Source organism: Thermobia domestica, chromosome 6, assembly GCF_964235325.1.
Source record: "Thermobia domestica chromosome 6, izTheDome1.hap1.1, whole genome shotgun sequence".
NCBI lineage: Eukaryota > Metazoa > Arthropoda > Insecta > Zygentoma > Lepismatidae > Thermobia > Thermobia domestica.
The window spans coordinates 182,674,138-182,690,470 of record NC_137459.1 but is presented as its reverse complement, the minus strand read 5'-3'; the positions used below and the strand labels follow the sequence as shown (position 1 = coordinate 182,690,470).

Sequence of the window (16,333 nt, the reverse complement as noted above, 5' to 3'; positions counted from 1 at the left end):
ACTAGAAGGGGCTTAGATTACTATTTTTGCTGGAACACGTAGATAAGAAAAAAGTTACGCCAGTAAACTCTACTGAAAACCTCATCTTTGAAGCTTCAAAAAATTCTCCAATGCATGCAGTTAAATTCAAGAGCGAGAAGTTGACTTACCCTCCTCCTCCCGATACTCTAAAAAATTAGTTTCGCAATAGCTTTTATCAAAATTATCCTATTTTTATGTCCTACTAGCTGAATATATCCATTCTTCGCATGGGGGCTGTATTTAAGTCAAGGTCTGTGGGAATATCACCATTTATTTCAGCGACAGCAAAAACTATGGGTTTGGCACTAATATCGGTCATTTTGGGCTTTTTTTACATGTCTCGATATTTCCCTTACTCACCCCCGGCCCGAATACAATGATAGCTGAATTTGAAAGTCGTCACTAATGAAAATGTCACCATTGGTCCCAGCAACCGCGAAAACTATGGATTTGACACTAATATCGGTCATTTTGGATTACTTTTAATGTCTCGGTATCAGCCCCCTCCCCCGGTGACCCCCGACCCGCAACCGAATAGGGTGAATTTGGAAGTTAATGCGATCGGAGTTTCACCATTGATCTCAGCGACCACGAAGACTATGAATTCGACACTAATATCGGTCATTTTCTACTACTTTTACATGTCCCGGTAAACGCCCCCTGAGACCCCTCTGGTTTGAAATTTTAAAAAGACGCTTCGTCTATCGTCTTGATCTGGGACCTGGACCAAGGTACCCGTGAACAAATTTTGGTAACTCTCGGTCCACTCGTCTGGTCCCCAGGCCGCACACAGACAGACAGAGACAAACACACAAACAAACTCTTTATTTTATTTATATTATATTAGATTAGATTAGATTAGGCTATGTCCTGTATATATTGTTTTGAAACATTTCTGCTTGCAGTTAAAATCAGTCCAGAATGAAGGTGAGTTAATGCAATTAGACGTGAATTACTTACCTGCGACCTAAAATTACGTTCCGCTAACTTTCGTAAAAGTTATTAGAATTTGGTGCAATATGTGGATGTCGCATACTATTTCTGAGGTTCCATAGTTATTCATTCACCACCATTGCTTGAGTATAAAACCAACTATCACCATTAACCCCGCCCCGATATTTTTCCTTTTTTTTTTTTTTTTTTTTTGTTTCGCGATATATTTCGTAGATTTTTATACAGTATGGTGTGTATCATATTTGAGTGTTCCTACTTGACTTAAAATCAGTCAAGAGTAGGAATGAATTTCACCTGATGAGGGCAAATGCCTCTGATTTAAAAATACGCTCTACGATTACGTTTTTATCTTGAGGCAGGTGGGCAGGTCATGTAGCCAGAATGGAAGAAAGTAGAAACACTTTCAACAGAGGCGACTTTAGGGCTTTTATTTTGGGTAGGCACACTCCAGTTCTTATGGATACATATACACATTTTATAGATTAATGTCAGTAGGTAATTACTTTTACAATAGTGATAGATGCTATTTGTTAAATAATTAGCTAGAATATATATACTTTTTATTGTATCTTTTAGCGTTTATATATTTTTCCTTTTTTTTTTTTTTTTTTTTTTGGAAGGCCCATGCCTACTGCTAAAACCGCCACTGGCGCATGTGGGAGGATAATATTAAGATGGATCTCGCAGAAATAGGAATACAAAGTAGAAACTGGATCCAGTTGGCTAAGGATAGAAGTCAATGGAGAGCTTTGGTGGATGCAGCATTGAACCTCCGGGTTCCATAGGCCATAGAGTTAGTTAGAGTTAGGTTGTGTAATACAATACAGTGCTTTGTATGTGTTAAACATCATTTGCGACTTTTTATTTTAATTGAAATCCATTCTACATAGAACAAAATAGAAATTTTGTGGAAATTGATAAAGTTGACTCTGGGGCTGGAGGCCCAGAGAGTATTTAATTACATAAAGCTATCTTTCCCAATTGATGGTCCACGTACCCTTAGGAGTCCGAGAAACAAATTCGGGGGCCGTAATATTATTTAAATCTCATAATTTATGAAAGATGTAAATAGTGCCATGCATTCCCCATGTGTATGTGCTGTACGTTGTGTGCTTAGGCCTATAATGTTTCTAATGTAATTGTTAATATAACCACCTATACCTTTCAACTACTGCTACTACTAGACAGATACCAAAATTGAGTTTGTACCTTGCTTTTTAAAAGTAAAGGGGTTCGCAATTTTGAAGCATTTGGAAACCAGTGCTATAAAGGGTTTTTAAGAATTTGCTTCAATTATTATCATTACCTTATCATTCTAAATTATGTTGAATGATCCAAGAGGGTTTCCCTAATAATTTTGTTTAAATAAAAAAGAAAGAAAGAAAAGAAAAGAAAAGAGGAAAAAAGTTCTATATCAATTCTTGTTTCTGTAATATCTTCATTATTTCACGTTCAATAGAGATCATGCGTGTCCATTTAAGAATTTTTGCTTCATGGATATTCTTAGGTATTTATTATTATTACTTTAAGCTTAGAAAAACTCCGTTCCCCAAGACTTGTGCCAGTCCTTCGGGTCCGAATATTAGGATAAGAATAACATAAGGTCAGTAACAAACTGTAGAATTTGGTGCGACAAGAGGTCCGACTGCTCTAGTCTTAACATATTAACCGCCATATTTAATGTTGAAAACCTACGATTCTTAGTTTTATTTTGTTAAATATGAGATTCTAAAGTTTAAAGTTTAATATACAAATTAATATGTCATCGTACGTGCCAAAGGCGCGGGAGACCTAGGTTCGATTTCTCATGTGGTTCGAAATTCACGTTGAGCTGTTGGTCTACATCTTATGTAGCTTTGATGTTGAATGCGACGTTGGATTCCAAATACACCAAACTGGTAATAAATTCATATTTTCTCCACCACGTTAATTTTACAATAAAGTTCCGGCTAGTTAATAGTTAATCCGGGTATCCACAACAAATTTATATTTTATGTAGCCATTGTTGGTGACTTTATAAGTGCAGTCAGTGCTAGAAATGGGCCAGTATAGTATAGGCACGGCGCCAGGATCACGTGATGGAGTTGGAAGAGGGGTGGCAGGCCTAGTTTCTGGGTGAATCGGCAATTGAAAATCAAAAAAGTACTTACACTTTTGTAATGTTGGTTTTCATTGAATTCTCAATCTCGTTCTCACCTGTTACCTTCTAGACGTCTACGTATTTGTATACATAAGAATAATCCCAACTTTCGTCGGAATTCGTGAGTTTTGGCATTTGATTTATATCCTTCCTGACTTCTTCCTTGTGTTTCGCGCTATTTAGATTACCATGGTTACCATTTTCCAATTCCATTTGCTATATTCGCTATGATGTTATTGAAAAGTTAGCAAAAAATTACCGCAAAAAGAATATCTAAACAGATATGTATCTACCTATCATTCGTTTTTCTCTCCTTATTAGGACGATTCTCTGGCAAGTGGTCCATTTTCAGTAAACTTTCAAAATTAATTTGAAACTATGATGTTTATGTTTTTCTATTAAGAAATAGTGTAACTGTATACTGAGACATTTAAAATCTTTTTGTAAAATATATTTACCACATAAACTTTAACTGTTCTACACCATGCTCAATGCTGTTCATGTATCCCAATTTTCAAATAATTTTCAAACTCAATTCTAAATCTATAATTATATGAACAATAGCAAAAAATATGAAGTGCGCCTTTGGCAAAAATTTGGCAATTTTGTTTTAATTAATGTTTTATGCTGATAGGCAAATATCGTAGTTTTCTCATGTCATGTTTTACTGTCCCGTGCGTAACGGAAAACATGTATTTTTCGTGTTTTCTTTGTAATTGCTGAGGATAAAGTATTGAAACTTTTGCTCTAAAGTAGAATTATTAGCAGCCTGTTAGTGGTACTTATTAAATTTTTTTTATTATGCTCCTTATTTATTTCATGGGGTATAGAAATGTTGTCCCGTGCGTAACGTTACGCACGGGACATTTACAGATTTATGCAAAGAAGTGAATAAAGTTAAGTTATTAAGATTTCAATACGTATTTATTGTTATTGAGGTTAAATAATAAACAATAAACTGTTATATTAACTCTAAGAAACATAAATTTGCTGAAAGAAACTAAATCAAACATAACTAAACATACTACCAAAAACGTTTACGTTAAGTTACATAGAAACATTTACCACAAGGCATAAAAACAAATTATCATAATAAATTATACTTTTTTCTGTTCGTTTGAAAGGTAGGTATCTAAGTTGGTTTTACAGGTTTGTAGCGGGTAAATTATTTTCTTCAATGTTCTTTACGAAAACGGCTATTGGTTCTGGAACTTTATAGTATATTCTTTCACCTTTTATCAGCAAATTAGGTGCTTGAAGTATATTTAAAACTTGATCAAATGAGACATAAGAGCTATTCTTTTCATCAAAACAGAACTTTGTACAATTATTGTACATGAATTTCAGATTTGTTACTCTAATATCCCCATCTTCTTCTACATCACTTTCAGACACACACACATACCACTATTTAATCCTATTTCTGGAAGAACCACAATCAAATTTCACAAGGAGAAATACACTTGCTCTAATATTGCCTATTCTGAGTTCGACAGTTAGAGGGTTGGAATATCATTATCAACATCGTCTTCAAAGTTGTATTCTGAATTAATGTCACTCTCATCACTTAATGAATACATCATTCTGTACACTGGCACTCTTTTCGTTTTCCTTGAACCAATCTAACTTGAATTACCTTGTTCTTCTTCACATTTTAGGGTGTTTTCCTCTTCTAAATGGTCAACAACGAAACAATACGAAATTAGTTTCGCAAAAGGGGCGTGAGAGAAAAAAGAGTTAATCTTTTAACTTTCCTATAACGCTGTATTCTCAATTTATTTTTCAGTCTCACCTTGTTCCTATGTTTAAGTCTAAATTTTCTAGCCCTTTCAGCGCCACTCATTGCTTTTGTTGATCGATTCAGTTTATTACTGACAATATTACTTGGAACAGAGTTACTTGCCTGTGAATCATATTACTTACTAAAAAAAAAAAAAAAAAAAAAAAAAAACTCACACTAAAGCAAATCTTCACTGTGAAGTAATAATCAATAATACCAAATAACCAAAAACCAATTGTTTCCCTTCAATTCACTTTCCCGCATTTCAGCTGACAATGTCAGCATTCAAAAGACTCTACGTTTGGTAGATAGCACAGAGGATCGAGCAGCTCAACAGTTGCACAACATTGTGTGGTTTGAACGTCACAAATCAGAGCTCAGACAAATACCCTAAATACATGGTAATAACACTAAGCGAGTTGCCTAGTTGATACTTTGGAATGTAATTTAATGCATTCAAATTAAATTATAGATGCAAATTATTTATGTTTGTTACTGTCCAAATGTTAATCTCTTTAGTAAGGATATTGTATAATAACAGTCTTAGAACAAACAAACAATTGCTTGGTTACTTTTCTGTCCCGTGCGTAACGGTGAGTCGAAAAAGAAAACATAATGTGAAGCTAATTAAATTATATTTTCCAATTTAAAAATATAATGCACAGTAAGGAGAAAGAATGTAGAACATAAGTGATGGCATATAAAATGAAAATGCTGCCATAAATCGCAGAGAATATCCAATGAAATTGAGGTTGTGAAATGAGCTTTTTGTCTGAGTCCCGTGTGTAACGCTTAATTTTGCCTTATAACTCAAATTTGCAATTGTTTTGAGTGTTTAATTTTATTTAACTATGCACTAATAATTTCCCCCCTAATTTTGATATACTCTTTATTTTATTTGAAATTACATTTTTTGTTTAAAAAAAACAGTTTTTGTGTACAAATGTCCCGTGCGTCACGCTGAGAATCGCCCATTACATTTTTTTCATCTCGCATTTTCTTAAAATGAATTTAAAATAAAGCATCTCTTACAAATATCATATCATTTTGTTTTGTGTTAATAGTGCATATAATGATGCGTTGTCGTCTGGGGTTCTACAGAAAGTTTTAAGGAGCAGTCCCACGCTAGCGTACTCCTGGCTCAGGTCTGCGTTAATCCTTCTGAGTAGTGAGCTTAGCAAAACATCGATTCCAAGAAGAAAGTGTGAAGGAATGAGATAGGGAGAGAGAGAGAGAGAGAAAATGAACGCTGGTGCTCTGCCTTGAAGAGGAGAAAGACAGCTGAACGTATGTCATGTAGGAGACAATCACGCAGCGCATGTTATGTATGGATCATGAATAGTGTTGCCAGACTAACAAAACGCGAAAACTGTACAGAAGATAAGAGCGGACCATTTTATCCTCTGGAGGACAGTACTGTATCATGAAAACGCTATATGTTTATCGTTTTGCTGTGAAAGCATGGACGAAAAATATAAAAGTAATAAAGCATTATGAAAACCATTTTAAAATATGTATAATATTGGAAATACGGCCTAAAGTTAGTTTGCAGCATGACAATGACAAGAACAAGGTTAATTATCAAAACTGAAGTTATGATCTTAATCAGTGGCGGCGATTGGAAGTTAAAAGTGGGGGGGCAAGACACGAATATTTGTATACCAATGTTAGTTTTCCTGGTTGTTTCTAACACTGTTTGACAAAAGTTTGTATAACTAATAGGATACTATATTTTTTCAGTGAAAATACCATATATCGTATTTCATATTTTATTAAGTATATTAACAAGAGCAACGCAAGTAGATACTAGCCCTTTGTATACGAAGGTGTTAGAAGAGATTTGATTCCTTGCTCATGAACATCTTAAAATTCTATCTGGAAAATTATGTGATCAGATTATTTAATAACAAATTGCAAAACAAATAAATAGAAAGGATAATATTAATCATAGTAATGAATAATGAAGCTTGTTTTGCAAAGTTATATTTAAACTAGGGATTAATGAACAACTTACATCTTTAATTCCACACATGCTATTATATGTATTTTATTACTCTTACTGTTAGAAAGACAGTAAATGCTACAAGTATGCTACGACATTTAAAGAAATATTTTTGCAGCTTCCCGAAACAAGTTCGTTGTCATTAGGTGTAGTTTTCACTTTCTTGAAATACATAAAAACTTAACAAAACTTAGAAACACACCACAATCCAGTTTTACAAAATAATTCTAAAACTTAGAATTATGTCGAATTCACTAAATGTATTGTATATACACTTGTACACCCCTAAAAACGCCACTTCACTCGTATATTACACTGCAAAACAATGGAAAAGGTAGAAGTTGTTTCTTATTAGGTCTACTCTCTTTTTAATCATTTGGCGTGGGACACCTGGGTTCGATTCCCGTTGGAAGCTCATGGTGTTTGGAGGTCCTGTTTCATATAGCCTCGCTGCTGAAAGGGACGTTAAACTCAAAATCAACTCTCTTTGTAATCAATATTCCATACTATTAGAAAGAAGAGAAGACATTTTAGGAACTATCATTTTTTGTGTAATTAAAGAATAACTTGTGAAAGACTTTTTTTAATGTTCTCTCATTAGTTTCAAAGAGCCTGATTAACATATCGAACCTAAGAAGAAATGAAAGTACGCTGGAATTGTTGCGCTCCAATGGGTTAATTTTTAGACCGTTTTCCATGGCAATTAAAACGCAATTCCTGTAGCTTTCTTAACTCCAGGGGAAGACAATCAATACGAACTCACACAACGTCAAATATTATATGGAACTATTTTTTTCTATGAACCAGTAATACATACAAAAATGTTACATTTCCAAATGAAACTATATTCATTAGTGGGTCACTTCAAAAAAGTGGGGGGGCAACTGCCCCCCTTTGCCCCCCTTAATCGCCGCCCATGATCTTAATCTTCCAAAGGAACATAGTCATTTTCCACTAAATGCTGATTTGTGTTCGAATTATTAAGAAGAAAACTTCTCATGCAATCTAACTTATTTTGTGATGATGCGAAACGGACTCATATGGAGTCATTGTATTTCACATCGACAGACTAAAATTCGGTTTCTCGCTTTCGTTACATTAATTTTACTGAGCGACGAAAGAAAAAAAAACAGCACCCAAAGCGTCACAACAACGAGTTACAAGTGAGTAACCCAGTAGTCATTGTGAGATGGAAAACATGATAGAAGCTAACAACTTTTTGCATGAAAATAAAACATTGCTACAAAATTTGAGTAAGACTGTACATAAAGCGTACAGTCAAGGAGTCAGAGTAGACTGTATACAGTACAAGGAGAAATTACCTGTTATGTACGATCAAGTTCGTACGCCTAGCAACGCTGATCATGAAAGAATTCAGTTAGGCAAGGTCTTTGTGCTAAAAGAACGGGAAAACCCCGTTTGTAATGCGATGCACAGAAAAGATTTCTTTCTTGAGTTTATAAAAAAGGAGATGTTTTGTGAAAACATTACGTCAGCATTCAGGGGTGGACTGGGCATAATCAAGTACCGGCCCGATGGCCGCTGCGCCCTCTTCACATCAGTGCCTTTGCGTCCTCCTCGGGAGGGGCTAAGACCCGTCTTAGCCTCGGGAAGGCGCACAGTTTCCTCTCTGAACACTTAAAAAAAAACGACATAATTATTTTATAAATTCACTAGCCTTTGGCCAGCTAGGGCTCCGCCCCAGACCCCGGTATTTGCTCGGCCTGCGGCCTCGATCTTTCTGTTTTCGGCGTGGGAATGCTATTAATGGTATTAGATTTAACCCTAAATATATAGATTTGACTCTAATATCGGTCATTTTAGACGATTTTTACATATCACCCTTACCAACCCCACGCTCCGCCCCAAATCTCAATATTTGCTCGGCCTGTGGCCTCGCTTTTTCTGTTTTTGGTTTTGGGAATGTCATTATAATGATCTTAGGGACCCTGAAATTTATAGATTTGACTTTAATATCGGTCATTTTGGATGATTTTTATATATCAACCCTCCCATCCTCACTGCTCCGCCCCCAAATCCCGTCTTTACTCGGCCTACGGCCTTGCTCTTTCTGTTTTGGGCTTTGGTGGTACCATTAATGAGCTCATTGACTTCGAAATATATTGATTTGACTCTAATCTCGGTCATTTTGGATCATTTTTACATGTCTCTCCCTCCCACTCCCACCGTTAGGGGCGCTAGTGGCGTTATATACCAAGGCTGTTTTATGTCACGCTATAACCTATATGTTTCCAAAATTTTGTTAAAATTATTTTTCTCGTTCTTACGTTATACCATTAAAACCATTTCTACTGTTATAACCCCCATTTAAATAGCATTGGGTTCAAGTTCCCCCTTTGCAAAGGGGAGAGTTGAGGGTTGCTAACCCCGACAGTGTTGATTACCTGGTATCAAAGAATATTTATGCCAAGTTTGCTCAAAATCGGTTGAACCGTCTAGGAAGAGATGTGGAACATACTCATACATTCATACAAACATACAATGGCATTTATAATATAGTAGATAATTTATTTTACGTATATATGCACATTCAAAAAGTATACATATACAAAATTATATGATGCCCAAATACATAATGTATATAGAATATAGTACTTGCAAAATCTGTACTGTGACTTTGGACAAGTGACAATGCTGCAAAAACTGTATACTGTTTGTGATTAACATGCACATCAAATGGCTTGAAGGGCGGTCACGAATCAAAGGATGATTTGAAAATTATATGCTGTGACTTATGAAGAAACTTAAGAGGGGTGAAGTGCTGAACGAGCTCATCAACTTTAGAAAATTGACCCTTGACCGGAGAAATAATAGGTTTGTGGAGAAGAAGAAGAAGTGAAATTAGGAAATGAAATAATTTCAGTGGAGAAATGTATTGTAATTGTTGGTTTTAAGTGGTGTTTCATGGAACTTGGGAACTATATGTAGTGGCGCAAGTGATTATTTGGCGGAATGGTACACTTGGGTTATTATTTACACCTATTTTACTTAACAACAAGTATTACTAAAAGGTAGACTACACATGTTCCGAGTAATCAATTCATTTTTTCTTGATTTTTCTAAGCAAACTTTTCAGGCTACGATACGACTTAAACGTTACTGCTCTTGGTATCCAGTAGAAATTGTGTACATTATTAGACGCAGTGTTCTAACAGTTATTTCATATTGTGTTTTATTTAACTATTTTATATTGTTCTATAGTTACTTCGGAGGTCTAAGACATCACAAAGTTTTGTTATATTCCATTAGTGTTCTCCATCAAAGTGTCACCAGCTATATGTATTTATATAGTTGTAGACGATTTTTTTTTATCAATGCCAGTGTCTATAACTTATTTGTTTTATTATCTTTTTTATTAAAAAATAACTAAACAGGTCAAAAGCAGTTTAGTATAGTATACTATATGCACGAAGGCACCTTCCTGCGACATTTCAGTTGTGGTAAGATGGAAATGGGGCTCAGCTCCCCAACATTTACATATTTCTGTATATAGTCTTTCACTACTAAAAAGGCACATTTTTAGCATTAATTTATAATTATTAAAAGATAAACATTAAAAATAAACCAAGTATGATGTATCATCAATGAGTTGAAGCCTGATAATACCAAAATTTTCAGATTTTTTGTCAGTTGTTAGGAAAGTTTAAAAAAAAATAAAATAAAAATTTGTGGGGATCGGAGCTTCTCCCTCAACCCACACCCTTGCTAATGCTAGCGTTAAGCACATCTATTTATAATACATTAATTATTATAATGTCATAAAATAAGTTTCACACAATAAATGCACCGTAGATAAAGTAATTAAACGGGCCCACATAAATATAAAAAATAACAAAGTAAATTTGTTTGCATTATTAATTGTCGAACTTAATATTATTTTGAGTTATTTGAAATTTTATTCAGTAATTTATTGGCAGTGGATTTCTATTGTGATACTTCTGAACTGCTTTAGCCATGAAAGAAGCTAGGAATACATTTTCCATTTGAAACATTTATCAAATTGGTTGTTTTATCCAAATGTTTCAGATTTTTTTTTTTTTTTTTTTGGTTATAATGTTCGTTTTATTGGTTTACACGAGTATTTGAGTAAAATCACATAACTTAAAGCTTATAAATTTATTGTAAGTTGTTTTTAAAATCAAAACATTTTCCACGTCCCAAAATTTCAAAATCTGGAACAGTTCAAAAATTATTACAATAAAAATTTTCGAAAAATGTCAAAATTATCGCATGATGACAATCAATCTTCTCTCCTTTTCTAGTTAAAAAATGGAAGATAAAAGCCAAAAAGGAAATTCAGAAAACTTAGGAGCAAAGAAAAGAAAATCATGCTTGTTTGATGAAAGAAACTAAAAAGCGTGAAGTATGTGCCCTATCATGCACTAAAATTACTGCATTTTTGGCAAAATCTGAAAATACGTTGGAGAAGGAACTTCAATCTCATACATTCGAGGAACGCGAATTTCAACCTGATGCTGATTTAGAAAACGGTGACGATGGGAAAAAGGGAGTTTCTGTTTCTAAATCCTGCTCGCACGTGGAGGCGGTTCCTGAACTATCGGACTATGGTTCTAAAAAAGTGTTGACCGAAATTCAGGATGAAGATTCGTTAGATAACGTTGTGGACATGGTACAACCTGTGTCTGAGGAATCTCGATCTGATGAAATGAGTGCAGAAAGTAATAATCAAGATTCTTTAGGGAGGCCTAATATTGGTGACTTTGACTTCTTCAGACCTCCAATTAAAAGTGACTTAAGCTTCTTTTTTTGTCATCATCCAGTGCTCCCATCAGATGACGAGTTACTTCAAAAAGACTTTCCGTTTTCAATAAACATTTTTTTTTATTGAAGGAGAAAATATCGGTCGCCAATGGTTGTCGTACAACCATGGAAATCAGTGTTTGTCTAGCTTTCAGTAACAGAAAATCAGTATTTTGTATAGGTTTTAATGAATGGAGACGTTTAACACAAAGAATTATTGAACACGAGAATTCAAAATCTCATAGTGACTGTGGAAACTCATTTTTAAGATTGAAAAGAAAAAAGACCGTCGAATGCTTGTTGTTTCAAACACAATTGAGTAAAAGACAATCAGAAGTACTGGAGAGGAGATCAGTTGTCATGGATATAATGGAAGCCATAAAACTGATTGGGAAACAAGGATTGGCATTAAGGAACAAAACTGAAGCTGCTTACAATTTGAATGATCCTACACTAAATCATGGAAATTTCCTAACAATACTGTTATTATTAGCTCAGCACAATGATAATCTTTATCCTCACATAAAGAAAGTCTCTGAAAAAAGCGAAGAACTACTGTTGAAGAGGCAGGAAAGTGGTAACAGGAAATTCGGAAGGGGAAGCACTGCTACTTTCTTAAGTAAAACAACTGTGATGAACATTGTTAACTTAATTGCACTTGAAATCAAAACAGCAATTGCCAAAGAAGTTAACCAAGCTGGATTTTTTTTCTGTCATGATGGACACGACCTACATGTCTCCTCATATGACCAGTGCTCCATAGTGCTTCGGTATGTGTACAATGGATTTGTTCAGGAAAGAGTTATTGCCCTCAAACATGTGATTTCAGCAACAGGAACAACAGCTTATACTTAGATTTCAGACCCTCTAACAGTCTTTGGCTGAAGTAAAAATACCTATCGAAAAATGTGTGGCAGACGCTTTTGATGGAGCGTCAAATATGAGCGGACTACATAAAGGTGTGACAGCAAAGCTGAAAGAGATCAATCCGAAACACATTCACATATGGTGCTATTCACGTGTTGAACTTGGTGATAGCTGACACCGTCCACAGTTTGGATGTTTGTATATCGTTCTTTGGGTTTCTCCAGGAAATTCAGATATTTTTGAAAGAATCCCAGAAACGACTTGAGATGTACTTTGAACAAAACCCAAGCGTCCGTCTTGAGGCTATTGAGATAACTTTATGGAGAAGTAAAAGCAACGCTGCTGTAAAAATATTTGGACACTTTCATTATTGGGCACCCGACTCAAAGGATGCCAGACCAAGAAAATCAAAACCAGTATATGTAGAACTCGTATCAGCTTTAAGTGTGATTGGCAACTCGCAAGAATTCAATTCCAAAGTGAGACACGATGCAATGACTCTCATTCAAAAGTTGTGCTCCTTTGAGACTAGCATTGTGGTTATGATGTTTTTATTGATTTTTCAGCATACCACACCTTTATTAGACTACTTGCAAACAAAAACACTTAGACTATGTTCAAGCATGGCGCCTGATATCCTCAACTCAAAATAAGTTGAAAGCAGCTAGGGACTAGTTGGACAAAGTCTACAAAGCAGCAGAACACTTTGCAACAGAAATGTCAAATAGTATTGAAGGACTCATTACAGATGTTCCTAGTCTAGAACAAGTTATTATAGAAACAGAATTGCCTGAGGTAAGATGTAGAAAAAGAAAGAGAATGGCAGGGAAATTAGCTTCTGATGAAGTAATTGAAGACAGTAAATACAGATTTGAAGTAACCGTTTTCAATTGTGTTCTAGACCAAATTTCTAACAGCATGCAGGAACGATTTGCTGAAAATCAAAGCTTATACTTAGATTTAGAGTCTTTTGATCCTAAGAAGTTCAAGAGTTTAAGTCTGGCTTCGTTGTCACTGTAAAGAATCACTGAATTAATTCCTGATTGTGAAGAGGGAAGACTTAAAGAAGAGCTTCTTTCGTTTTCATCAATGTGGGAAGAGTTTTCAAAATCCCCTTATGAGAACCAAGAAAAGAATCAAGAAGCTGTTAAGGTTCGTACGATTGAAGATTTGATTGAAGAGGACAAGTTTTCTGAAGATTTCATGGAGGATGAAGAGGAATATTTGGGGCCGACTGACGATATTGTGGATTTAAGGTCTATAAAATGTGATGGAGTGAAGTGCAATTCTTGCTTTAAGTGCGCCTTCGATGTGATTCTGCAGTACAATATGTACTCAAGACTCTACACAGAATTATTCCAAGTTTATAAGTATCTCCTTGCATTACCAGCAACACAAGTGTCCTGTGAGCGATTTTCAAAGCTCAGATACATAAAAACAAGACATCGTTCAAGACTTACATATGAACATCTGGAATCATTGTTCTTGATGAACTCAGAAAGAGACATTCTGACCAAAATAGACAACAATCTTATTATTGACAAAAATGTGTGAGAAAAGCAAGGAGATGCGAAGGCTCCTTCAAGCATAAAGCAGTGACTTTACTTTCATTTTTCAGTTTTGTTTTTGAATTTCTTTTTTTCGCTAGGTAGGTATATAATTCTAAATTTAATTTTGTTAATTTGTAGTAAATGTTTCGTGTATACTTTTTATCAACGGTTTTAAAAATAGATGAAAAATAAGTTAATGTTATAATGAGCATAGCAATAAAAGGACAGAAGTATGAAAAATAGCATAAGCTCCAAACTTAACTCAAATCTTCAGTTATAATTAGGCTGTTAACAAATGTAGCCGAAGAATTTAAACAACTGGTGTGATTTTTGTAGTCTCAGTTAAAGTGTGCAGATTTATATAGGCCTAATATATTTAGTACTCAAAGTCGCTTTGTTTGTTTATGAAAATATTGAATTTGTATAATTCTATCGTGATTAACTGCAATAGCTACTTAATCTTTTGTTGTTTTTTGTGTACTAATTTTCCGGGGGAAGCCCCCCGGCACTTCCTTTTATTAGGAGGGGATATTCCATACAAGCGAAAGCCTCGGATGGACGGCGCCCTCCCAGAGTATGTGGCCGCGCCCTTTTTACATAGCCAGTCCACCCCTGTCAGCATTTAATGAGTTTAAAATAATCGAGAACAAAACACAATTGGCACAGTGGCTCATTGATAGAACGCTCACTGCCGATGCGAAGGGTTTCTATTCTAGTTCCATCATAGGCCGAGTATCTGGTAAACAAAATCGGGTCCATGTTTTTTTCCCGGAAATTTTCGGTTTCCTCCTACATTCTCATTTGAGAAATTCTTTCTTAATCATTCACGTTTACTAATCATACGTCTTCATTAGCCTAAAGGACATAAAAGGAGGAAATAATACTTGAATTTTTATTTTATTTCCCTTCAGAAAACCATCGCGGCTACATACTGTATATGGTTAGCGTTCGCGCCTTTGGCGCAAAAGCTCTGTATTCGACTTTTAGTGCGAAATCATGTAGTTTGGATCTCACGTTATGCTATAGGTTCACGTCTCATATAGCATCGGTGCTGAACAGGACACTAAATCGCAAATCAGTTAACCAACCAATTAGTTCATTGCATCACACAGTCCTTTCAGTATTTTAATTATTTTGTCCATGTTTATGATGAACACATTTAGGAAGTGTATAGGTTCAGAAAATTACTTCGTTATTGTAATCAAATGTATGAATTTACGATTCGTTTTTAGAAAGGGTAGAGCGACGACTATGACTGAGATTACGTGAATGAAATGATGCCCGGTTGCGTTGGAGAAGGGAGAAGAAGGAAAATACTTCCGAATTGTGTGGGGAAAGAGGAGGGATTATTATTGTACGTGTGAACGTTTTCTGGTTTCCACTCTTTAAAGAGGACAGAGACGTAAAGTGTTTGTCAGAATGTGACATAAAATATAGCATTCTCATGAGATTTTAAACGAAAAATCATAAATTAAGTACGTTAACATTAAAGTATAATAAACAATGTTACTATCCTTGTATATTATACATAATATCCTATATTCAGTTATAGTTCTGGTGATAAGACAGTGAGTCGCCTTCGAAACATCACATCGAAAGTTATTTTATTTAATTACTAACAGAATTCTCGTTCTTTGCACCGGAAGGACATGATTTACTGAAAATGTCTGAAACTTATACACTTTCTTTTTTCTTTCTTTCTTTCGTTCTTTCTTTCTTTTCTTTTCTTTTCTTATTTTTGTGGGTTCCAAGATACTTATGGATGCACCCACAGTCAGATTTGATTTCAGTGAAGTTACGTAAATCATCAAACAATCGTTTCTAAACAACTTTTTACAACGTCACGACCGAGTTAAGTCGTTTAACTCGTTTGCTGCCACTTGACGGCATATGGCGTCATTTCATACCTATTGTTGTGTGTCATTGACACCATTTGACTTCAAGACTCATTGTAGGTAGGTTTGACTCATTGTAGACATTCTCTGTAAAGTGGGATGCAGGTGTAGTGCTTTTATACTCTGGTGTAGAGTTCTGCACGTGCTCGGGTATACGAAGTATAGATCACTTCAGGCTCGGGTCTGGTCCGAGCCGTAAATTTTTAAATATAGGGCCTATAACCATATTTCTCGGGCTTTGTCGAGCCTAACTTTGTAAAGATACTGTACAATGATATTTATGACAATATTCTTCCTGGAGAATTTGTAAAGCACATTTAATGTTTCACTTGAGACGCCCAC

At 35.1% G+C, this 16,333-nt stretch overlaps 2 protein-coding genes across 4 annotated transcripts in view; both read left to right on the top strand.

Moving 5' to 3' along the window:
- Window positions 1-16,333, top strand: part of LOC145688349 (cadherin-like and PC-esterase domain-containing protein 1) — a 1,309,510-nt gene that overhangs the window by 626,746 nt on the left and 666,431 nt on the right. The gene's annotated exons all lie outside the window — the stretch shown is intronic.
- LOC145687384 (uncharacterized) lies at window positions 11,806-12,534 on the top strand. Its single transcript, XM_081760839.1, has one exon. The coding sequence runs from the start codon at window positions 11,806-11,808 to the stop codon at window positions 12,532-12,534; it is 729 nt and encodes a 242-aa protein (XP_081616965.1).